The sequence below is a fragment of the Chionomys nivalis genome, chromosome 9 (assembly GCF_950005125.1).
Source record: "Chionomys nivalis chromosome 9, mChiNiv1.1, whole genome shotgun sequence".
NCBI classification, from domain to species: Eukaryota; Metazoa; Chordata; class Mammalia; order Rodentia; family Cricetidae; genus Chionomys; species Chionomys nivalis.
In genome coordinates, this window is record NC_080094.1 from 67,682,221 (window position 1) to 67,708,628 (window position 26,408).

Genomic DNA, 26,408 nt, shown 5'->3' on the forward strand with positions numbered 1-26,408 from the left:
AGGGTTATACCAAACGAGCAAATGCAGACAAAAACTGGAGCTGACCAAAACTGAAGTCAACCAAACCCGGAATAGCTACATTTTTATTTGTTTGGGTTTGGTTTGGGTTTCTGTTTGTTTGTTGTTTTGTTTTTGTTTTCCAAGACAGGATTTCTCTGTAGCTTTGGAGCCTGTCCTGGAACTAGTTCTTGTAGACCAGGCTGGTCTCGAACTCACAGAGATCCGCCTGCTTCTGCCTCCCGAGTGCTGGGATTAAAGGCGTGCACCACCACCGCCTGGCCTTATCATTCTGTTTATACAAGGCTAGAGTAAGCTTTTTGAAGCTGTATATTTTAACTAGAGGTAACAATTCCAACTTTCTCTTCCAGACAATGCACAACTTGTATAGCATAAAAATCAAATATCCATTTAGAGTTGTATGGGTACTTTTTTTCATGGCTGCTGATAGCCCCAAAGCAGCTACTAGGTCAAGACAAATGATTAGTTTCCAATACAATAAACAACGCTATCACTCGTGGTCACTTGGAAAGGCTGTTTTCTAGTTATTATGAGGTGTAATAAACATAGCCAGACAGTCTACCATGGTAATTAGTTCCCTGCTTTTTCCTTGTTGCTTTGTTTTTAAGAAATGAGTACTCATTAAATAACCTATCAGTGAGCATTCTAAATTATTTGTCTTGGTGCTCTTAACAGCAAAATATGCAATTATCTCTATTTCTAAGCTAATAAACCCTATTTACCATTTATAGAGGATCATTGGGGTCAACTTCCAGATCAGCTTTCCAGTAGTCGGTCCAGTACCTTTGTGAACAAGTGGAAAGTTGCTATGGCAATATGCAAATGAAAACTTTCCATGATGGATCCAATCCAAGGCATTTAGCCTGGTGAGTCTAAAGACCCTTGTCCCCAGAGGGAGAAAGGGAAGTGTGAAAACTCACTCATGAGATTTAGTCCCTGGGCAGACTGAGCAGGAGTTGCAAGGGCCTTGCCAGTACCAGGACTGTTTGAATGAAGATGAGGGAAGATAATTTCTGGGGTTGAGGAACAGAGACAGACTCTTCTATGTGCCCATGAACCTGCTCTTAGAAACCAGTTCTCTCCCACAGAGCTGGCTTCTGCCCTCTCAGTTGCGGGAATACTGGAGGAATGGTAACACACCCACCAGGACACATACAAACACACAGACTCAGACACAGGCATAGGCAGAGGTGGGACATACTTTGTTAATTATTCTACTGATTCTGGCAAATTTACTTTAAAATGGAGAAAAACCTGACTCTGTGATAAAGAGCCAAGCCAACAGCCTTATGAGAGTCACCTCTCATCTGTGATGTGACAGAGACATAATTGCACACTGCCTCCCTTAGAAGCCAGAGGAGAGCCCCTAGTCTTTTAGGGAGCTCAATTCAAACCAAATAGGGATTTGTGGCATCCACACTAAAATAATTTCAGTACTAGTCAGGTAACACAGCAGAGTTGAATGTGGGCTTCTTAAAGAAAGAGTTGGGGAAAGTAAGACATACTCAAGTGTGGGTGCTGGCTCCTCAGGGGACAATCAAAAATAATCATGAAGCATCAGTCATATGCACCATTTTAGTGGCTTTCTAGCCACATTTCAAAAAGTTGCTAAGAAACCCTTTTCCCTCCTTCGTCCCCTCTTTTGACTAGTGAGGTGGCTCTGGAGATGCCTTGGGTAGAATACTAATCCGACACGGTGAGACTAGCAGTCACTAGGGCTACACAGGCGAGTCGGTGCGTGCTTTTCTCCTGTACATGGGGTTTCTGGTGAGATTCCTAGAAAATTGCAGGTTTACAGTGGGAAGAGACCGGAACTTGAAGGAGTTGTTCATGGCATTGCAGTTCTTGCTGCTGCTTTGTTAGTTTCTTTGAGGCTTCAACTGAATACCAGGGTGAGGGGCCCCGTTTCCTTCTCCCAGCATCTCCTCCCTGCCTTGGTCTTAAGTCATCCTCTCTGAAGACAAAGGGAAGGGCTGCTTTGCTCCTGGTATCCAAATACTGCTGTAGGCCCTTTTACTTGTTTTTTCTTTCTTTAATCCCTTTCTCTTTCCCTCTCTCCCTCCTTCCTTTCTTCTTTTTATTTCATGTCTTGGAAAGACTCCAAATTTTGAAGGGAAAAGAAGAAGAAGAAGAAGAAGAAGAAGAAGAAGAAGAAGAAGAAGAAGAAGAAGAAGAAGAAGAAGAAGAAGAAGAAGAAGAAGAAGAAGAAGAAGAAGAAGAAGAAAGAAGAAAGCGTAAGAATGCTTCACAGTCAGAAGCAATTCTTTTCAGAGGGAGCAAACCTGGTCTCCTTTGCGGGGACAATTACAGTCCAGAGATGGATCTGGTTTCAAAGCGCAGCTGCTCATTTGAAGAGGGAAAAGCATGGTTAATTTTTTCGATGAGAAAATGATGATGAATGGAATATAAAATAAAGATATCTGTAAAGCTAGACTAAAAAGAAATGTTTTAACTCAAGAAGGCCATCAATTTGAAAACACTATCCAGATAATTTATTTATTTTTTTTTAAATCAGAGAGAGCCATGCTTAGGAAATCGTAAGTGACTAGGAATGAAAACTGCGCCTTGGAGACAGGCTGAACTGAAAGCCCCAGTTCTCAGTCCGGTAACCCTACACCCTAGCAGATCTGCTGGGGGGACTTTCTGGGAGACGCTGGGACATCAAAGTATGCAGTTATCTTTTTATGAACCACTCGGCAGTTGAACAAATTTTGTGAATAAAAAAAAAAAAACGTAGACAGCAACAACATTTAAATTCCTAGGACTTTATAATGTTATTTTACCAACTAGGACAAACAAAACGATCCTGAGAGCTACACCTGAAACTAGTCATACAAGTATTTTTGCTATGTAGGAATTTACTGCCTAGAACACGTTTAACTGGAACCTTTTCCTATTTGTATGGTATTAAGAGTTTACTAATCAAAAAGCCACTACGCTCAGTCTGCTATATAAAATGAATTTCTCCTGGATAGATTTTTTCAAAATGCCTTAAGAACACGAAACTGACTCACCTTCTGAGTCTTTCTGAGAATAACTGAAGGTGAACGCTATTTTTTCACATGAGCTCCTGAAGTCTTCCCTTCTGACAGGAAAACTACCTAACTGAAGAGCGCCTTACTCTAAGGGTGTCATTTTCAATCACTGCGTCTGACTCTTCCTAGTTCTCCTACTGTGGGACCTGTCAGGAGCCATGTCCCCCCAAAATTTACAGGAAGCACCGCCGTGAGGAGTTTTGCAGAGAGCTTCACTTCCCAATTGTATTGAGAATAGTCTTATTGACAAGGCCTATCCCACACCCAAATTAACTGTTAATAGAGAGCTATCTGTTAGCGGAACCCCCCTCACATTCCAAACTATCTAGAGAACTAGGTGTGTCAACTTGTGACTTCCTGACCAAGGAATCGTGACCTGACCGATGGTAACCTCTTGGCCTACGTGACGGGCGTGGACCACGTGGCAAGACCCCGTGCCCCAGCCCCCCAAGCTCCTCATCCAGGGGCTATATAAGCTGTAATCATGACTCTAATAAACGGAGGCTTTGACAAGAATTATGCTTGGCCTTCTTCCTCTTATCGGACTATGTCTTTCAGGTGGTGCCTCTCCGTGACCCTGGAATAACTGACCAGCCAGGTGGGTTACAGACCCTAGACAGAGTAACCCGTCAAGGCGGTCGACAGGGACCCACATGCAGAAGTTATGTTTTCGACACTTCTCCCCATCCCAAAGATGGTCCTTGCCCACAAGAGTCTACACTTTGGCTGGGACCCACTGTAACTGGCTACCTTTTCTTCAGAAAGTGCTCCTTATGCCCAGCTGTAGAGCTTAGGTCTCCTTTAATCAACCTGTCACTAATGCAGAGGTTTTGTGGGTAAGCACACTGAAACAGATAACCTAAGGAATCTCACTCCTCGCTTTCAGCAGGCTCCCACTTTCACATCCATGAGTCACAAAAACCCCAAGGACAGGGCAGTGAGGCCAGCACTTGGGGAGTTGAGGCAAGCGGATGGCAAGCTGGGAGGCAACTTGGACTCTGTGTGCAGAGAGGGGGAGGAAAAGAGGAGGTAGGGAGAGGAAAGAGGACATGCTCATTTATTACCGGGACTTTTGAAGTCAGCACCCATTAACTGTTGTGTCAAATTTTTTTTCAAGGAAAAATGTAAGGGAATCTCAAAATGCCTTCTGAATCATATGCCTTAAGGATATCTTTTAAACAACCAATAAAGATGCATGTTTCAAAGAGTTCACTAAAAACATGGTAATTGACTTAAGCTGGCGCTTTTTTTTGTCTTTTTGGTTTTTTTTTTTTTGTTTTTTTTCTTTAATCATGTAAACGACTTTCTGTAGCCAACTGCCTGAAGAGCTTCAAATTGCTTTCCACTCCCAACCAACACTGACTGGCATTTACTCTTCGTAAGCAGTCGTCACTAGCGACAGAAAGTGATTAGCAATCACTTGCTACACGACATGAGATAGTCTTAAAACTCCCATTTACCCCCTACTGAACCAATATCTTAGCTCATTCTAGAGGACTCCAATGAGAATTTCTCTCCCAACCAATGTAAGTGAAAATACGACCATAGCTCTGAACAAAGCAACAAATTTGGCCACAAAGGAAAATGAAAGCAAGCACCCTAATACTAACTCGAGACACTTTAGCTGGAGAAAAACAGCCTGGATCCCATAACATTTTATGATACCAAATGAGATGCAAGCAATGCTGGTTCAGTTATGTGATTCTCTTACACGCAATGCAAATGCAATCTTGCTGATTGCATTTAAAACAAAGGCCTGAATTTGCGCATTTCCAGAGCAGACCCATAGACATGCAAGAAACATGTTTTCCCCAACCACTACCAGTCAGTGTAGAACAAAAAAGAAACCAGTCTGGCGGAGGACCTTTCGTGTGTGCAGAAAGAAAAATGATGGTAAGGTGAATCGAGGTTGGCCCAATGTGCTTGATAGCGTGGCTTCCCAGCGCCCTCCATAAAAGGGTCAACTGTGTGAGTGATTGCTGGTTGAGGTGTTCGACCCAAATGCAGACAGTGCCCCATGGTAATTTTATTTTTTAGATGTCAAAAGAATTGTTCAGGAAGTACACGTGTGTCTGATCTGAAACCCACACACTTCTCTGGGTGGCCGTGCATGTGTGCACGCATTTGCATAGAGACAATGTAATGTATAATTTCTACAGTGAAATAAAGACAGCTGCGACAAATATATTCACTAGTTGGATGCCTCGTAGGGAATATTTGAGAACTCTGTGTAGTAGGCTGGGTCTTCCAGGGATCCTATTTTCTACCATCACTGAAAACCGAGAACTTTCATAATTTTTCTATTTTAAAACTCAACAGTCAAATTGAATGAGATGTTCAACCACTTCAAATGCATGTGAACATCTCTGCTGCATGCTATCTCTGACTTTCCCAGAAGAGCACGGGAGCCGGCGGGAATGGCCCATTTGCTGTGTGTGATGATCAAGTCTTAAAGGAGGGAGCAGATACTATTGTTCTCCCTTGTCCATAGCTACAAACCAATGTCCAGCTACCACCCACAGCACCCATATCCTCAACATCTGGTTCAGGTCTGACTGACAGCTAGACCAGCAGCACACTAGAAAAAAAGGGTCATTGCCGAGTCAACCTGGGCCCAACTGTAACATGAAAAAGTCTCATGTGATGCCTCCCACCTGCCACAATGCACTTTTTAAGAAGAAAATTGCATGGGTCGAAAAATGCTCCCTGAAGAGGGAGTGATTTGGGGGCCATAGGATTTTTCAAACCCTAATGAGGATGACACGCTTCAATAATCTACAAGGAATGCCGATACCATCTATGGACAGAAGACGTTTTCTGAGCAATGACATTATGTCTTTCTGGGTAGAGGCATCAATTCAAACAATAACCCCTGGAGTTGTCTCAAGAGAGGAGGTACGTCCCAGTTACCCTTGATCTTGGCTATGCCACCCTATGTGGGTCTCAGAACTATGTGCAAGGTGGACTTTATAAAATGCCCTGGGTTGTCAAATTTCACCTTCTATCATCATGTCTCCAGACAGCGAGCCCTAGGAACACACCGGTTTGCTCATTTGCACACAGTACAAGCAGTGGGCCAGAAAGCATCTAACTTGTTTGGAATGCAAGTCATCATCCAAACCCGTGGCATATGGCTGCACACTTCTCAACTCCCACATCCTAGCAAAAATGCAACTGCCGTCCAAGTGTGTACAATCTCAGTGTAAGAAATGGCAGCGGTTTACAGAGCCTAGTGGGCCAGGATATTCTGGCAGCCTTGAGAGGGAGAAAGGGGCACAAAGTGGCAGGAACAGGAGGGAGCGTTCTAAAATGAAAACAAAGCACGCTCTTCCAATGTAGAAAACGGCTACTTATTTAAAAAGTAGTTTTCCATTGCATGGTGCCTCCTACAGGGCACCTCCTTTGCCCCTTCCTTCAGGTTTAGGAGAAGAATCAGACTTGAGACCCTTTTAACTAACGGACTTGGTTCATGCCTACAGGGGAGACTTCGGAACATTGAAAGGAAATTGAGAAGACTCAAGTTCGATGCCTGCCTTTAAAAGGCTTATTTTAGATGTGTTCTTAAAGAAATTCTCCCTTGATTCTCTGGCTCAATCAGTATATGCAGTGTGTTTCTAAGTGTAGGTTCCCTAGGGATCAAAAGCCCATTAGGAGTCAGAAAGAGACATACTGTACTAAAAATCAGCGATCTCTGTGGGCACCTCCACCTCTCTGAGCTGTTAATAAGCTACAGGTAAAATTCTCTATTCATGTTTTCCTCACAGGTAGTGTGTGTGTGTGTGTGTGTGTGTGTGTGTGTGTGTCCCCTAACCTTAATATTATATCATTAACAATGTATGCTGACTTTAGAAAATGCTATTTAATTATGACATATTTGATTGTCTTCATAATTGACAAGGACTGGGTAGTTTAGGGTTCTATATTATTCTGCTGCTAAACCCATTCATCTATCAATAACAGTTTATTAGTGTTCTAGGTGCTGTCTTATGCACTGGGGATAGATAAAATAGCCATGACCTTTGCTCCCCATGCTGCCTTCAATAAGTACTTGCCAACTGAACAATTGTAACAATTTCAATATCACTTCTAAATGGAGCCAAACAATTCCTCTTTCTTATGTTCAAAAAGACTTGTCACAAAGGACTGTAGCATACAAACACAGCCCAGTCACTTAACGTCCCATACGAGAGGTGCCAATAAGCCACCCTTTAACACACTGATGAGCGAGTGACAGGAAACAGGAAGGAAACTATAAGCAGAAAATCTAATGCAAGCAAGGTAAGTAATAAAGGAGTACTTAAGTGAGCATATTAACATGGGAGCAGCTCTCAGAAGTGGGGGTTCAGAAAAAAATGGATATAAGCCAAAATAACAGAGGAAATAGCATGGAAGACTTCAGTGACAAGTGGGAGATGCGTTTAATAATGATGGGTTCAGGGGCACCACTGGCGATTCAAGATAAACCTGTAGTCATCCTGTCTGCAGAGAACGTCTGCTCTAGACAGGGAACTGCTGAGATTCAGGATTATCAGGGGAGATTTTGCCAAGTTGTAAATTAAAACCCAAAAGTAACTGGCGCCAGAATGAACAGTCTTGGGGTTAAGTCATTTCAGTCCTGTAGTGAGCTTTTGTTGTTGTTATTGTTATTGTTGTTTTGCTTTTTTTCCCTCTGGGCCTAGGCTACAAACATAAACATACACATCAAAGGGAAGACACAGACACTGTTTCCCACAAAAGAAAGGAGAGCAGCCTCTGATGCTATTTCTTTACCATTTCCCAAGCTCTCATAGTTCTTTCTCTCTATCACATGGACCACAAATATAGTTAATGTGATCTCCCTGGTATCTCCAAGGTGACTGTTCCCTGAGGTTGTTTACTCTTAGCTTGCAGGAGTATATACTCACACCACATAGGCTTGGAAACACAGGCTCAGGATGTTGCACACCTATCGATCCCTGGCCACACAGATGTTGTACATGTATACATTCCTGACCATACTAGTGTTGCACATGGATACATTCTTGACCACACCGCTGTTGCACATTTATACATTCCTGACCACCTGGTGTTGCACACCTATAGATCCCTACCACACTGCTGTTGCACACCTATACATTCCTGACCACACTGGTGCTGAACACCTATACATTTCTGACCACACTGGTGTTGCACACCTATGTTCCTGACCACACTAGTGTTGCACACCTATAGATCCCTGGCCACACTGATGTTACACACCTATACATTCCTGGTCATAGTGGTGTTGTACACCTATACATTCCTGACCACACTGGTGTTGCACACCTATTCATTCCTGGCCACACTAGTGTTGCACACCTGTACATTCCTGGAAACATTGGAATCCTGATGCCACCTAATAAGTTATCAGTGACACATCCAAATTTATTACACCCCAGGAAATGTAGATATGATATATAAATCAACTCATTCAACTTTTCCACTGCCTCTGCAGGAACAGAACTATCTCGCCCCCCACACACTTACAGGTGAGAAAACAGGAAAGTTAACTTCACCAAACCACACACAATAGGATCAACACATAAGCAAAAACTGAGTTAAAAACAAAACAAACAAAAGTGGCCACAAGTCACTCCATCTCCTGGAGAACTTTTACACATTTAACGGTTTCTTTTTTTCTTTCTTTTCTTTTTTTTTTTTTTTTTTTTTTTTGGTTTTTCGAGACAGGGTTTCTCTGTAGCTTTGGAGCCTGTCCTGGAACTAGCTCTGTAGACCAGGCTGGTCTCAAACTCACAGAGATCCGCCTGCCTCTGCCTCCCAAGTGCTGGGATTAAAGGCGTGCGCCACCAACGCCCGGCCTTTAACGGTTTCTTTTATGTGGGGATTTTCTCCTGGTGCTGCATGTTCCCATATTCTAGACCTGCAGCACACACTTGCTCTGACAGAACACGACTCACACGTGGTACAGTCCGTGCTCCAGACACTAGTCTATCGATTGTCTAGCTCCTCAAGCAGTAGAGCTGAGAACATATTTCTAGGCCTCAAAATCTATTTCAAAACTATTTATTATGCCTTTTATGTCAAACTTAACTACAGTTTCTTAAATCCCTGAGTACTCACACTTCAAAAAAGACAGAAAGAGACAGAGATGGAGAGAGAGAGAGAGAGCATGTCTGAAACCAATTCCCTGAATTCTGTGTACAAGGACCACCTTCCTCTGTCCTCACCCAATTCCACATGTGAGCAAACAAGAAACATAAATCCGAGTAGATTGGCGGTTCATATAAACAATTCAGACCTTATCATGCCTCTCTGAACTGACTCCAATTCATCAAAAATGCAGGCACCAGTTATATATGGCATCCTCCATTAGCTGAAACACACCAATAAATTTCCAAAATGTAGACTCAGCACCAAAAAAAAAAAAAAAAAAAAGTGGAGGAATCATATATTGTGGAGCTGCATGTAGCCCCTCCTCTGTGCAATCTCGAGTCATTCATAATGCAGCACCGCAGCCACTAACAGCAGGCACGCACCAGATAATTTACACTTGTTTTTATGGACACGACGAACTGATCTTTGAAGCTGTCCCTAATGAGATTCCGCTTGGCCCTAACAGCATCCTGCGAGAGTGTTCCGGTGTTTTCTCCTTGGCATCCGGTGCATATTTATAACGCACAATACGGGCTCATTTAAATTGCACGTGTGGATTTTGGTGTCTTCTCTGTCTGTCTTAGCGATTGTCATATACTAAAGCGAACTGACTCCTCAATTACTAAAGCCTGCTTTGCCCAAATAATGCTACTGCCGGTTGCTATAGGCACTTTTCAAAGAGGCAGGGTCTATCAAAGGGCTCCTACCTGCAGGGCGGAAAGCTGCACCCACTCTAACCCTGCTTGTAAGTCCAGAGACTCAATTAGGCCTTCAACCAAAGGGCATCTCCAGAAAGGCTAATTGTGTAACCCATCGGGGCAGCCACAGCCACAGGGAAAGCTGGAGTCCATTGCCTAAACTAAAAACTTCCTACCCACAAGGGTTTGCCATGCAACATCGCTTTCTTTTCCTCTCCTCCTCGACTGCCTCTACCCCAGGTAAAACTCCTTAAACCTATAGAGCAGGGTTTTCTATTTTTGCTCCCCCTAGGGACTTTTCTTCTAACCATCTGGTATTATAGGCGTCTAGAGTTTCGCAGCTCCTACTTAGGTGTCTACCACAGTCATACTGACTTTTACTTGGTTTTCCTTAAAGTCCATCTCTTAAAGGCTTTCCAGTTGCTAGAACACCAAAGAAAGTTGTAATCAGAGTTTTATCTGTATCCAAGCCAAATCACAGACTCTGTCCAAACAGCGGCTCTACGAGAGCTTTTGCTGTTGTTTGTTTTATTTTTCTCTTTGTAGATGACCAGGCTGGCCTAGAACTCCCAGAGACCAGTCTCTGCCTAGACCTGCCTCCGCCTCCTGAGTGCTGGGATTAAAGATGATGCGCACACCACACCCACCTATGAGAGTTTTAAGAATGCAGAAAGGAACCAATAAGGTAGGGAGAAGGGTGTAGGGGACATGCATAAGAACAAAGTATAATTGCATATATGTACGAAAATGTCATACTGAAACCCATTAATTTGTTTACTGACTTACTAAAAAAAATTGTGAGACAAAAGAATGAGTGTACTATTTCAAAAAATATGACAGAGCTGCTAAAAGCACAGAGATACAGAATAAAAGTGGTTTGCCTTAAACAATATGCATGACTACTGTTCTCACAGATAAGTCATCTTCTTACTCAGGCTTCACATATACTCCACAGAGTAGAGAGTTGTTCATCAGACTCCTAGGAAGCGGGATGGAATAGACAGATCTAAGTTCATCTCATATGGCTAAGCCTCAGTCCACAGTCATTGCCATCCAATAGGATCAATACAGGAGGAATAACTGAGTTAAAACAATATGCTTTCTAAGGCTTCCCCTCAAATCTTTAGGGTCTCGTTCAGACTGCATATCAGATATTTATATTATGATTCAAAATAGTAGTAAAATCACAGTTATGAAGTAACAATAAAAATAATTTTATGGTTGGGGTCACCACAACATAAGGAACTGTATTAAAGGGCTGCAGCATTAGGAAGGTTGAGAACCACTGGTCTAGTTGAAAGTGAATCCAACATTCTTTTCTTGTTAGAAGCAAATTGATTACAATGAAAATTAGAGTCAACTGAAGGCAGGAAAGATTGTAGCATTAGTGTAGGAACTCCATAAATATTGAGTATCTTTCAGGTCCATCTTAAAAAACCACGTGAGAGAACGACCTGCTATGTTTCATAGGCAAGTATACTGTCAAGTACAAGGACATGGTCTCCAAGTGAAGAAGACATTACAAGGTGACACAGACTTCCTGGAGAAGCATATACTAGTTCTTCGAGTCCCTGAAAGCCCAACTCCATTGGCCAGGAATCCGCAGATTGTCTAGACTGATTTGAGATCATGAAATGGGATACAAATAACAAAAAACAAAACTCTAAAATCAATAGAGCTGCTGTCCTCAGAGATTACAGTCTAGTGGGGGCAGGCAGTTCACAACTAGGGATACGCTTTGGGAGCTCCAAAGTTGGTTCAGTGGTTAGAGAAGGTATGTTTCCTTCTCTGCCTGAGAATTCAAGCTTGGATCCCAGGACCCACGTCAGACAGCTCATGACTTAATAAAACTTCAGTTGCTGCAAAGGATCCGATGTCCTCTTGTACATCATTTAAACACACACACTCGATAAAAATAAATCTTTTAAAAAGAAAATATACTTTTGATATGTGTAACCAAGGGAAAGCCCTGCTTGTCGCTTGTCAGCACCAGTTAGGAGGAGCAGAGGGTTTCCCTAAAAAGTGACAGGAGAGGCGAGCCATGCAGTTCAGTTGGTAGACCTCTTCCTTAGTATGCACGAAGTCTTGGGTTTGATCCTCAATACCACACAAACAAGGTATGGGAGCTCAACATTCGCTTCAAGTATCTGAGAAGTAGAGGTAAGAGGATCAGGAAGGAGCTCAAGGTCATCCTTGGCTACATAGCTGGTGCAAGACCAGCCTGGACTACATGAGAACCCACTCCCTCTCCAGGGAAAATACACACATGCATACATACATACATATATACATAAAAGGTGGCAAAAGGAAAGAGTGGTAGCAGCAGCCCAGGCTCACTCAGAACCTTGCAGTTGAGGGCAGAGAACCAACTTGAAGACCTCCTGCATCCACGCTACCTCATCACTTAAAGAAACAGAAATGAGGGAAGAGTGTCTAGAGGGCTGGAATTCAAATGCAGCTTTTCTTCAATGTCAGCACTGAATCCAGACAGCTTTGAAGACCTTGGGAAATGTCGGTGGACATCTCACCAAAGCTGGCACTAACTGTTGCCAAATGTCTGCCTGGCACCAATATACAGACTAAATTGGCCATGAAAACCTCTCTGTGGTCTTGCTCTTCTCAAAGGAAATAATTTTGTGATCAAGAATGTGGCTCACCCAGAGGCCAGGCTTACAGGGAGGCCTTGGATTCTGAGCTTAACTCAATTGCACGGTTTAGGGCAAGAGTCTCATGTTTCAGATGTGCAGCCAAGTCATCTGATCCCCTCAGACTTTTAATGGCTTCTAAAAAATCTGAAGTGTTAAATCCTTTTCCCAGCCTCCCCCAGAGCAATCAGAAGGTGTTTGTTCCCCAATTCCCACTAGCCCCCAATCTTCTATTCTAATAAACAGTTGCTAAATGATCATTGTTGAACGCTTATTCAATCCTAAAGTTTTTCCTATGTGATACTTTCAAAAATGCAGTTAGAGCAAGTAAGAGGATAATGAAAGTAAAATGCTTAAACCCTGCCTGACACCAGGGTCAAGACCTTGATCATGACTGCTTAAGACTTTGGGAAGAACCTCCTTACCCATGCAGTTCCACAAATCCAGTGACAAGCACAGTCAGAGTTACATCCTCCTCCTCCTACACACACACACACACACACACACACACACACACCACGCTAGTGATGTAAGGTGTTTACTGTGTCCACATCTGTCAGTAAAGTCATCAAGACCCGCTCCCTCTATCCTGGTTCAGGATCTCTTGGAAGAAGATACAACCCTAAAAATGTCCCAACACACCTAACGTAAGAGCATGAAGAAAGCCATGGTGATGTGCGTGCTACTGCTACGGAGGCTCCTGAGGCGTGAATGCTGATGCTACAGAAGCAATCATAGTAACATTATTAAAAACAGCAACTGCAGACATTTTACATGCACAACACCACATACTGTACTAATAACTATGTATCATCTAAAAGAACCTCAGCATTACCTAGTTTATGCTTTTTTACTGAATTCTAAAAGATATATATATATATATATATTATACTTTTTATGCATTGCTTTATATAATGTGTATGTTACATGACCATGATTGGGGAAAGGGATTAGCGGCCATGTGCACACAAGTGCAGGCCACCTCATTGCCTTGAGATAAGGTCTTTTATTGAACTGAACTTCCGTTTAGCCAGGCTATTTGGCTCCCTCTGAGGATTCATTCATTCGTCTCTATGTCCCAATACTAGGTTTCTTTTAAATACAGGGTCTTACTCCATTGCCTTAGCTGGCCTTAAACGCAGAGATCCACCGGCCTTTGCCTCCTGAGAGCTGGACTTACAGGAACATGCCACCACACCACACATGTATCTTCAGCAGTACTTGAAAATAAATTAATTACATTCACTTGTGGGTATGGGGGCGCGTGTGAATATCAAACTCTGGTCCCAGGCTTGGTCACAAGTATCCTTACTCATTTAGTTGTTCCTGTAACTAGTTATTTTGGGGGGCACACTAAGATGCTCACAGGCGTGCTTTAGGTGGCTCAGTTAGTGAAGATGCTTACTATTAAGTCTAAGAACCAGAGTTCAAGCCCCCAGGATCTACATGGTAAAAGGAGAGAACTGACTGCCACAAGTTGTTCTCTGACCTACACAACACACAGTACCATGTGCCCATGAACACACACACACACACACATATACACTCCCTCTCTCCAGGCCTCCCCCAACTCTTAACCATTTATAAACAGACTTTTTCTATGAAGATAAGCCTTCAGTAGCAGAGAATATGATAAACACTCACAAGGGGACAAGGAAGAGGTAGGCTACAGTCTGGCTATACTTTGGCCTAATAACTGGAATGTTTTCATTTGTACAAATATTATTAATTGTGCCGGTATTTCTGCTCTGCAACAACCACACCATTCTAAAGCTCCCCACTTTAAAACAAAAGCACCCAAGCTCACTTTCCCACACCCCCACCACTTAGCAGCCCTTTATTAAGATAAGGAGTTCCATGGCTCCTGCAGTCTGGGGTCCAGCACCTCAGGAAACTGCACTGTGTGTTTATAATGTGGCGAGCCCTCCCTGTGCAGCACGGGCTCACAACTAATGTGCACTAATGGCCAGAAAACTCATTTTCATTCCACACTTGACAAAATAAACACCTCGTAAAGGCAGGTAAGCAGAAGCCTCTCTCGCCCTGAGCTGTTCAGCTTCAACCTTCAGAAGCGGGGAGCAGCGGAAAGCAGGCGACCCCAGCACACACAAAACAGAGTCCTGGTATAAAAAGCTTGGAACCAAAGCAAAGCCCTTATGTAAAGTTAAATTGTTCTCCCCCCAGCCCCAGCCCTGCTCCCCTTCTAACAGTGCTCCTCTCACTAATACAGAATTCGCAGAGACTCTTTCAGCACAAATCCTGGTTGAATTAGCAGGATCTACATGAGCCTGCAGGGGAAAAACCAGGGCACTGGATTGCTCTGAGTTACCAAAGAGCTCGGTTCTTTCTCTTTTGTCCACGGAAAACGAAGCCCTGCTTACATGTCGGAGGAAATATTTCAAAACATTCTCTTTTTTCTCAAAGTGAAGAATTTATGGAAACAGATAATTAACAGCAAATGACAAACAATCCAAGCAATAAAGGTCCCAGTTTGGTTGCCAAGATGATGGTATCAAATTCCAAGATAAACAGTGAAGCGTGCCATGGCCATTAACATCCTGGTGGGGTAGAGATGGAGAGAGGAGCCAGAGGAGCCGTCCCCTACCAATCACCAAGGGCCCGGGTGGAGCAGACCATCTCCAGGGGTTATTGTTTCCCTTCTGGTTCTCAGGAGGCACTGTTGGAGTTCGGAGTTCGGGGAAAACACCCATGCCTTCCTGTCTCACATGGGAAGACAGACTTGCAGCACAGAAAAAATTAGAAATTAACATTCTTTAGGGAGTAACTCTTCCTAGTACAGTCTCACCAAACACTCATTCACTTTTCCCCCATTCTTCCCTTTTCTAGCTCAAAATGGGGTTCAGTGCTACCAGCCAGGTCCAAAATGTAAGGTTAAGTACAACATGAAAACCAGTTAGCCTGCAGAAATCGGAGCTGGGGTCCCGACATATGCTACATCTCCTGGATACAACAGATGGTGAATCTGGGACACCACAGCTTCAAGTCTTCCTATATTTCTCAAAAGCCAGTTTGTTAAGTCACCACATGTCAGATGGACTCAAAAAGAAAATAAGAAATCCAAACATGAAGTTTTGAATCACCTAAAATGGCCTTTAAAAAAAAAATCATTCCATCTCAGAGATCAAAATAGGTCAACACATCAAAAAAAAACTTCTGTCCTGGCCATTTGTGGACTTCCAGGTATGTTGATCATGCTGTGAACTCAAAAAAGCCACGGCACGGGTGTGGTTTGTCTCATCTCCTTGCTGACCGAAGTTCACTGTGCTGATCCTTTCCCAACGTGGAAGTCAAAGCCAGGGCACGGCAGCAGCCAGGAAGAGCTCTGATCCTTGAATACATCTGCTGTGTTCTCCAGGAAGTTCAAGGGCAAGGCTGACGGCATGTCTGATGAAGGTCCATTTTCTGATTCAGAGATGACCACCTTTCTACTACAACCTCACATGATGGAAGAACAAGGGTCTCTCTTAGATCCCAATTTTAGGAACTCTATCTTCAGGGACAAATCACCGCCCATGGGCTCCACCCCCTAATGTTACGATTTGGAGGCTAGAATTTCACTATATAAATCTTGAAGAAACACAAATATTTAAACATCATACATAACGTTGATCCAAGCATGACCAATACACAAACACGGAGTCAGTTTTTAAAATGGAATATGTTAAACACATGGTGGTAAAAGCAGTGGGGATTTTTGCAATTGTAAAATAAAATGCAGGGTGAGTAGATGGCTCAGTAAAGTGCTTGCTGCCTCTCAAGCGTGTGGATTTGAGTTCTGAGCCACAGTTCCCACGTAAAAGCTGGGCACAGCAAAACATGTCTGCAACTCTAGCACTGTGGTGTGAAGGAAGGCCGGTCCCTGGAGTTCAGTGACCAGACAGTCTAGCCACTCAGTGAACTCCAGGGACAGGGAGAGACCGCAGAGATGACTTGTAACCTCCACGTGAGTGCAGACATTCACTTACAGCCCCATTCATACATATACATACACAGTGTGGTTTGATGCTTTCGTGTGATCTCTAAATGTTAGAGCAAATGCAATTGAAACAGAATGGGGATTTTTTTTTTTTTTCAAAACTCAAGACTTACACAGAGTTGGTAAAACGCCTATGTCCAGCCAAAGGCTAAATCTTTCAGGGAATTAGAAAAGCATGTTCAGGCTGCTTAGCTAGTGAAGTTAATTTTTCTTGATTTCAGCTTTATGTCTTGCTGCAGAACCCATTTTAAACTACGCGCACAGCATGTAAAAGGTTTGAATCTCAGGACTGTGATACTGACTCCTAAAACCGAGTCAGCGTAAACCACTCCCCAAGCCAGCCAGTGTCAATGCCAAAATAGCCCACAGCAAGATGGAAAAAGGCATCTGCCTCATCCAAGAATTATCAAATCTTTGGACTGGAAGATTTCATGGGCTGTGTGCACAAGAAATAAATGGGTTTGAGCAGGGTCCATGTTATGAACTAGAATTCTGCTGTCATTTAAGGAAGCCAACCCAGGAACATGGATAACGCATTCATGCTGAGATCTGTAAGCGCAACACTAGAACTATGCTTCCTTAGTACACGTTCCTGCTAGTTGGCATCTTCGTTCTCAATGCATTTTTTTCTTACATTTTATTTATTTATTTAATGGGAGTGGGGTAGGGTGCGTCCGTGCCATAGCAGGCTTGTGGGAGTATGAGGAGAACCTGCAGAATCAGTTTTCTCCACCAGCCATATGTGTGCTGGGGATCAAGCTCAAGTCATCAGGTTTGGTGGCAACACCTTTACCCTCAGCCATCTTGCCTTTGTTTACCTTTACAAAGCATATAACACCAAATGGAACAAAACATAAACTAGAACAGGACATATTTCATATTTATAGTAAGAAAGAAAAAACTGAGAACACTGCAGAAATGCATTTTCTTATATACATATGTGTTTCAGTCCTTCATCGTCAGCAACAGAAACTGAAGGGGGAAAACCATCTCCAAAGCAAAACAATGCAAGTATGTGAACCCAAATACTGCAAGGGCCAACAAATCCTAGCATTTTCTCTAGTTAGTACTGCCACAGAGACGCACACCTGAAGTGTTCTTTTTACATCAAAACAGAGAGAGCCAGGCTGGCATGGGGTCAACAAAGTGTCTATACTGATACGGCAGAGCCTAACCATACCGGTACGCTATGAAAGTCCAAAAGGGGCACTCAGTATGGAAAGGAGAGTTGAGGAAGTCCTTAGGAGGATTCAAGCTCGCACAGAGACCTTTCAGGACGCAGCAAGCTTTGTCTCTTTTGGGAAGCAGTTCAGGCCCTTGGTGTGTTAAACAAGCTATGGGAGGTTGAGTGGTATTAGCCCTGCTTTTACATCTTAAAATCTTACCTTCATAAATTCTAAAAATGTCAGAATGAAAGCTGAATCTGTCTCATACATACTAACTTCATCCTCTTATTCAATCACAGCATCTCAGACAAAGAAGTTCAAAGAAAGCCTGAATGAAAAGAGAGAAACAGCCCCCGTAGAGGGTGGCTGAGAATTCCCAGAAGTAAGGACCTGTCTGTCCACTAACTGTGGTCACACTTTATCATCTTTCTCTATCTCCAAAATGCAGAATAAAAATCCAGATATGTCTGAGTACTGTATCACTCTGCACTTTGGAACTCTGGAGGCTGAGGCAGGAGGATGGGAAGTATAGGGTCTGTCTGAGATATATGACAAGCCTATCTCACAAAGCAAAGACAACTAACGAATTCACGGCTTGGGAGATGGCTCAGTGGTAAAGAGCTTGCCTCCCGAGCACTGAGGCTTAGATTTGATCCCCGGAACCCATGGAAAACTACCTACCAGGCATGGAGATGCATGCTTGCAATCCCAGCACTGGGAAGCAGAGACTGGAGGATCCCACTGACCAACAAGTTTAGCTGAATTGGTGAATGACTGATTAATAAGAGGCCTATGTCAAGGAGGCAGACACTGTTCCTGATGATGATAACCACAACCATGGTTCCTTTCTGCTCCCCCAACACTCATACCACATGAATGCACACCAGCACACATAAGAACACTTGTATGTGTACAATCACACACATGTGCTCTCTCTCTCTCTCACACACACACACACAAACATCCAGATCTAATTTCAGATATGATCTGTTTTATTTGTTAAATTATTTTCCCTCCGTGATAGCCCAGTAACCCAAGAAAGACAAAACATTTCTACCAAGTTATACAATCATACAATGAAATTCTAAGAATAAGTCCTTGGGGACAAAATACCCAATCTTAGATTTAGATTGTCTCTAGCTCTTGAATGCAAATAAAGAGATCTGCAAAAGAGGGAGAAAGTTAGCTCAAAATGAAGTTCAATTGTCACAGACCACAAGATGGTACCCTGGGGGTGTGTGCAGAGAAAGGACTTATGCTTTAAAAACAAAACAAAAATGAGAGAGGAAAGCAAAGAACGCCACTGTTTTTGCATGAGTGCAAACTAAAAGGGCCATTCGGAATCTACAAGGTAAACTTCAGACTGAAAATACTTTTGTAAACTATAGTCATGTTATTGTGCAGGCCAGTGATAAATCCGTAATAAGAAAGAGAATGCGGTTTTCTGAGAGAGTATATGTTTACATTTTGCACAAACAGTTAACATAGTCCACCCCTGAAGTAAAGAATAAACATCTACGTTGTTTGAGATTTTGCTGAACCCCAGGCATCATTTCATTCATTGATACTACTTCCCCGCCCTGTCCCCTGTCCCCCACCCCCCGGGTGAGAGTTCAACTCACATCTCTCTTCCCAGACAGCATCTCCATGATGTCCCACTAATATTCTTTCCCCAGAGAATATCACTAAACGATGGGGGCTTACGCTCTTAATTTCAAATCAACCAAAAAAGGAGGGACAGGCATAAGAAGCAGAAATTTCAGAAAAGAAGGAAGATATTCAAGTTCTTGCAACCTGGTAGCTAGTGAGCATCCCAGAGTTCAAAGAGGTCTAGCTTCCTGAAGATTGCAGAGCTAATTCGTGACCCCAACAGGACCAGAACTCAAGTCCCCTGAAACACTTCCTGTGTGCATGCCAACAAGCTGTTGAGACCACACTCACTGCCTCCTTCTCAAAATGGGCTTAAGACACTGCTTAAAATGTTTTCCTCATTGGAGGAGTGAGACAGCTCACCTTGGGAAACGTCCGCCTTGGCACACAAGCCCAACAAAAGAGCAACACCAGCAGCTCAATCTCTGGAACCCACAATAAGGGAGATACAGAATCTCAGCAGAAAGGAGAGTTCCCTGGAAGCTCACGGGCCAGTGAAGAGTTCAACAGTAGAGACCCTCTCCCAACAAGGTGGAAAGGAAACACCAGGTCCTGAAGGTTGTCCTCTGATGTCTCACTCACATGCACCTTGATCACACACAGACACATACACACAAACACACACATACACACATATACACACACATATACATACACACATATACACATACAACACACACATATAATGCACACACACTCACAGACACACACATATACACACAGACACACACACGTACACAAACATACTGCAAATAGCCAAAACGTTTTTAAAGTCCTCTGTTGCTAGGTATAGGAAAGAGACAGTATGACTGATATCCTCCAACACAGGAACAAGTTGAATACCCTTTGGCTTATTCCTAGACTGTATCATAACCTAGAAGAGAGTGTCGCCCAGGAACCTAAGTGAGACCCATTGAAAGGAGAAGATGTACATTGAAGTAAGCCTTTAACATAATATATAGAGACAAATTTTCATTCTTTTGGAAAAATTAGCATAAAGATACCACAGTTTTATAAAATTAATTTCAATGAAATAGAAGTATATAAAATACAAAGGTATTAAATGGCACGAAGTAGTTAACTAAGTGATCATCAGTAAAACAAGTGTTTGTCCTTCCCACTCTTTTATATACATATACATAAGCACACATCACTTGGATGTAATAATTGTATTAGTTACTTCTATTGTTCTCACAACCAAAGACTCAACAAGAAGCCACTTGGAAGAGGGAGGACTGGCTCTGACTGATGATTTGGTGAGACTCAGTCAACTGTGATGGGGAGGGCATGCCAGTGGGAGCCTGATCACACCTCCACCCATTGGGGATCAGGAAACAAAGGAAGTACATGCTGGGCCGAACTACGAATCTCAAGGACCATCCTCCAGTGATGGACTTGCTTCAGCTAGGTACCACATCTCACAGGGCCCACACCCCAAAAAGGGTGCCACGAGTTGCATGCAGCCAAGTGTTCAGACAGGTGCATGCAAGGGGCCTTTCACACCCACAGCTCATTCTCCTCTTTTCTGAACTATGGACACCTAATATAACCCTGAAATTTATATGCTTCCTACCTCATTCTCTAACAGGAAAGGAATATAACTTCAGATCAAGTGAAATATCTACAAAAACTGTATGAATCTGTCATGAAATGATTATCAAACACCTCAAGAGATCACTTTTTGATTACCAATGGCCAGGCCACATGAATGAATGTTACCCAAGGCAACAGTGCAAGAACAAGCTGCCTTGCCATGTTTTATATGGCCAAGCAGTTTAGAAACGTGCCAACCCTGTAGCTATCACTAGTACAAAGTCACAGCTGCAACTGCATCCGTGTACCAAGCACTGCCTTCTGTCCCTGTCTGATCCCAAGGGTGCTGGGAACCACAGGCACGGGCAATGAAAAGGTTTCATTTCGGGTGAACAAGCATTAGGACATTAAGCCTACTTCATAGATGACAATACCGAGACCCTAAATTTTTCCAGCAAACCAGTAACAAGCACAACCACTCAGTCTTAGCTGTCACATTTTCCCGCACCTGCTGAAGTAGCCTGTGACAATCCTAGTTAGCACATGTCTGTTTTAGCCATAATACCAGTAGGAGAACTTGAGACATTGACAGGGGCACAGAAATCAGGTCCAGCCCAAGAGAAGAAAAGCCTTGGGGGTCTTCACTGAACAGCTACAGGGCACAGGATTTCTACCCATTGGAACTGCTACTCCCTTGGTGTAAGTGAAGGTGAAGAGACCTTCCTGCCTGTTTACAATCCTGACAGGGACAAAACTCCTGCTGACGCTAACAATGCAGGAAATTCAACCCCAAACCCCACCAGGAAAAGCCTCCATGGTGTCTTCCAGTGATTCCTTGAAGAAGACCAGACAAAACTTATCAGTGACTGGATGAAGGCGGTTTAGAATCAGGAATTTGGAATCAATGAAACAAGCATTCCTGATAACAGCTGGCATTGAGCATACCGCGGGGGCCACTCAGAATTCTTCTGTACTCCTTTACTTGAACAGCCTTTTACAGATGATAAAGGAAAATGGGGTTCCACTGGTGGTGACCGCCTCTACTTGATACCACTTTCTGATAAAGAGCAAGGGAGAAAGAAAATCCTGGGGCCTTCGTACCTGAGGTGTGGTCAAGGACAAGAGCCCAAACCGGAGACAGAATTGAGTTCACATTCCCATTGCCAACCCTTAAAAGAAAAATTAACCTCGGTAGTATGATGCAAGGAACAAGAAGCCCCTCCTAAGTAGGATTTCCAGTGCTAACCCTGATGGAGCTAGATGCCTTACCAACTTACTTGATTAGGCCTCCCGTCATTAAAAACACAAAGTCTTTATGACATTTCCAGACCTAAAATGGTTCTTTTAATGCCTTCTCTAATCATCATTAAAGACACTAAATAACTTTTTTAACATTCTGTTCAAGAAAGATGAAGGGCTGTGGACAGATGAAGATCTGCTAATTGTTGGTTTTCAATCATCTCATCCGTCAGGATAATCAAGAATCTGAGCAAGAAAGGCCTCCTATTCTAGGCTAAATGTTGGTCTACCAACTCCAGCTGTGCTTTGATTTTCTTTACTAAAGTCAGATAGGATTACTTTTTTTAAAAAAAGAAAGAAAAGGAAATCCTATGTCAGAAGCACATTCAAAGAGATGCTTCTTAGAAAGTCTGGTAGCAATCTTGGAGTTTATAGATAAGGACTAAATCTAAACCTCGGCAGCTCTAGAGTAGATGGGCTTCAAATGATGGCAACTGACTCTTGCTAATTTTTGTCCCTCTGAGTGGCACCTTGTAAACAAAGCTTTGCTTTAATTAGTCACAGTTAAAGACAATTCCGGTCATTCGGTGTAATTATTTACCTATGAATAAACTGATGTCCGAGGAAGGGAAGTTGATCAAGAGGGGTAACTGGAAAAGAGCTGGTCACAAAGCTAAGCTAAGACTAACCACATTAAGTGGGAAAGGAAGAATTCCTAAATTAAGGTGAGACAATACCCACTGCTACCACTAGGTCATACGAAAGGAGACAAAGGGCCCCAGTATCTATCACAGGTCTTCACAGACTTATATGGGAGTGGGAAAACAAAGTGAACGCTCAGGGAATCCAGAGCGAAATAAATGTGTAATGCTTCAAGTAGGAAATACAAACTAGCTACAGGAACGCAGCAAAAGTCTGCCATGACATGTAATCTTTCAAATCAAGGGAAATTTTAGGCTCAATATCTCACAAATACTTTAGGGTCACTTTAAATTTCTATTTAGACAAAGGGTAATGTTTTGAATGCAACCAAAATAGAATATATGGCAGTCAAGGAAGACACCCAAGCTCCTACAACCTACCAGGAGCTATCATGACATTAGGCCATCAACCTGCAAAGCAGCAGCAGCCCCATAGATGACTAGGTAAGGCTGAGGCCATGGTGAGTCACACTCCTAACAAAGCACACCTTCACGCTTCCAGAGTGATCCCGGTTTCTCCCATCAACACATAATCCAATGTATTGAACCAATCAATAGATCAGAAGAGAGACAGGCAGGTAGACAGAAGACAGATGGTGATAGATGATTGATAGAAAATGAGTAAGAGTTAATATAGACAGAAAAAATAATATAGATAGAAAATATTATTAACAGATAATAAATAGGTAAAATAAGTGATATATATTGATCAGAATAATAAAATAATAATAAATCTATATAAATATATACAACTATAAATAGATATCGATTATAAATAAAATAAATAATTACATAATCGAAATAAGTAGATAAAATATAATAAATGATAGGTGGATAAGTAGATGGTAGGAAAATAATAATGGATAATAGATGTTACACACAGATAGCAAAAGTTAGTGATAGATAGATAGATAGATGATAGATAGATAGATAGATAGATAGATAGATAGATAGATAGATAGGCAGACAGATAGATTAGGTAGAGATAGATAAGATAGGTAGATTGGATAGGTAGATTAGATAGATAGATAGATAGATAGATAGATAGATAGATAGATGGATGATAGGAAAATAATAGAGATCCTATGAAATGGAAGAAATGAAAAACCTAGGGGTGACATGTGGAACAGACAGAATCCATCTGGACTGGGAAAGCAGTAACAAGACAGAGGACAGGAGGCTTCCTGTGGGTGCAGGAAACTAAACCAGCTCAGAGCATATGATAATCAGAGAAGAAAAATGTCACAGCTGTGAGAAACAGCTAACTCAAAGGCACTGAGACAGAAGGGCCCAAGGGCTCTCAGGTGAGAGGAAGCCAAGCTGAGTGGTAATGAAAGGGAAAACCCGCAATGGAGCCACCTGGGAGGAGTCCTGCACTCCCAGGGTCGAGTCCAGTGACACGCTACACAGTTGTCTAGGTTGCCATTGCAAGCCTCTTTTTTGTTGCCCTGCTTGGGAGTTTTTCTTTTCTTTCTCCCCCCAAGAAAAAGACACACACACACAATTTGACCCTTCAAAGTTTTCACGGCTAGATCTAAGATCAGTTCTAAGCTTATGTGATTTAAAAACTACCTCAGCGTTCAGTTTACCAGAGGACTCCTGTGGGCAAGAGCAAAGAAGAGGATATCTGCAGAGCCAAGCAATGGCTGAGCTTCGCAGTCATTTCCCACAGAATCTGGGCAGAGCAGTCTCACTGGAAACAGGATCCTCAGCGTTCTCTGAGATCCGGTAATACAAAGACCAGTCTGCCAAAGCAAGCTAAAAAGACCCTAAACTACACCATGCACAAATCTCATGACACGTCTGAAGGAAAAGGAAGAAACAGAAACAATAAAAAGAGTATTTGAAACAAATACACATGTATTGTTCAGAAAACCTATCATATTAACAAAGAGAAGACTTATTCACCTACAAACCTCGGTCTTGTACTCTGTCAGCAGCCCCTCCTAATCACAAGCAGATTCTTACGGAAGGCCAGCGGGAAGCTCTTAGAAACAGCTTATCACAACCATCTGCAAAGATGTTGATGTTCTTCCTTTTCTTTTTTGGATTGTTTGTTTCCTTTTGCTTTCCAAGCCTGTCGTTTTTGTTTTCCTACTATGCACAAACCTCACAGGTACTTTAAGCAGCTTTCTAGAACACTCTTATAGAACATCATGCCACTATTTACACTAATATCCAGGGAATCGAGGAAAAGACCATTTTGTTCAGTTAATGCTTCTGAATTGGAGAAGTATGTGTGTGTATAGCTCACAGGAGTTACTTTTATTTATTTTTTAAACATAAAGCAGTCCCTGGAAGAAAGAGTCTGTGACTTGGGCATGCCCTGGGTTCAATTTTGCCAGGAGTAAAAACAGTCAACAAAATCCTAACCTCCTCTCCCTCCCAAGTACACAATAGTGTTCAAAGAGATTCAGTCCCGCCATGAAAGGCCAGTGTTAGACATCGGAAGGGGTCTCATGAAGAATGGGCACCAGACCTTGAATAAACAAGAGAGATGGTGACCTTCTGCCCCTTCCACTGAAAACCTGGCACTTCTGCAGCGGAGGACCAGACAAAAGTTGTTGTGTGACCAGGGGCTGTGACATCCTTGCCTCTCTGGGTTTCTCCTGTACTTCCTCCTTAAATAGCTTAAAGCTTCATGTATATTCCATAGTATCAGAGAGTGAAAGAAAATACAATTCGTGAGACCAGCTGTTCCACTCTGCTTAAGCCTTTTCCCCCCATATTGTTCAAGTCTTATATAATGCAACCCATGATTCACTAGCAGCAGGAGAGACAATGGATTTAGCAGTAGCTGGACCATTAGCGCCAATTAGGCATATTTTCCCAGCTGAATGTGAAGGCTTAGTGGGGTGAAGTGCAAGAAAATATTGGAGAAAATGTCAAGAAATATTTCACGATGAAAGTAAGGAATACACGGTAAAGCAAACCAAACTAAGGGTGAGAAGACACCGCCAAAATTCACTGTGTGGCATTAGGAAAATACCGTACCCTCTTAGTTCTTATCCATAACATGTGGACAAGTTATCCGAATCCTTCAGACGTTCTGAAAACCTAAGGTGCTTTTGCGGCTGAACATGCTGTAAAAATCTGAATAGTTACCCAGATGCAAAGGCCTTCTCCTGTGCTACACGGGAAACCACAGATACCCATCTGTTTCGGAAATCATTGACTTCCAATCACCCTAGCAAAATGCTGAGGGAATAGCTTCCTTTCGCTTCGCTTCTCCTTTCTTGGTTGTTACCATTTTTTCTTGTTAACGTTCGTGAGAAATACTTACATATGCACATGCGGTGGCTGGAATCTGCTCTGGTTGATGTTGTAGTGTGTGAAGGCCTGGGTAGGATTGGAGCTATACTCATCCACCGCTATGGTAACTTTGCCTTGAGCAGGAATCCCATGTGCCATCCTTCCTCCCTATAGGCATGAGCAATTCACAACTCTCTGGAGCAGAAGCTGGAAGCAGGCATGGTGTGTTTCAGCCAATCTCTGAATCCAAGGATCTACTCATCAATACTGCTGTGCGTTCTAGAAGAAAAACAAAACAAAACATTATATGCATGCATGTATGTGTGCATATATATTTAAAAA

General features: G+C 42.7%; 1 protein-coding gene across 2 annotated transcripts in view; it reads right to left on the minus strand.

Moving 5' to 3' along the window:
- Window positions 1-26,408, minus strand: part of Mpped2 (metallophosphoesterase domain containing 2) — a 180,714-nt gene that overhangs the window by 148,521 nt on the left and 5,785 nt on the right. The window contains exon 2 of one of the 2 annotated variants that reach the window (XM_057780885.1): window positions 26,098-26,345. In XM_057780885.1, the coding sequence (XP_057636868.1) occupies window positions 26,098-26,225 (128 nt within the window). In that variant the 5' untranslated portion in view covers window positions 26,226-26,345. Of the gene's footprint in view, window positions 1-26,097; window positions 26,346-26,408 lie in introns of those variants that run through there. The other variant, XM_057780886.1, reaches the window with a different exon arrangement.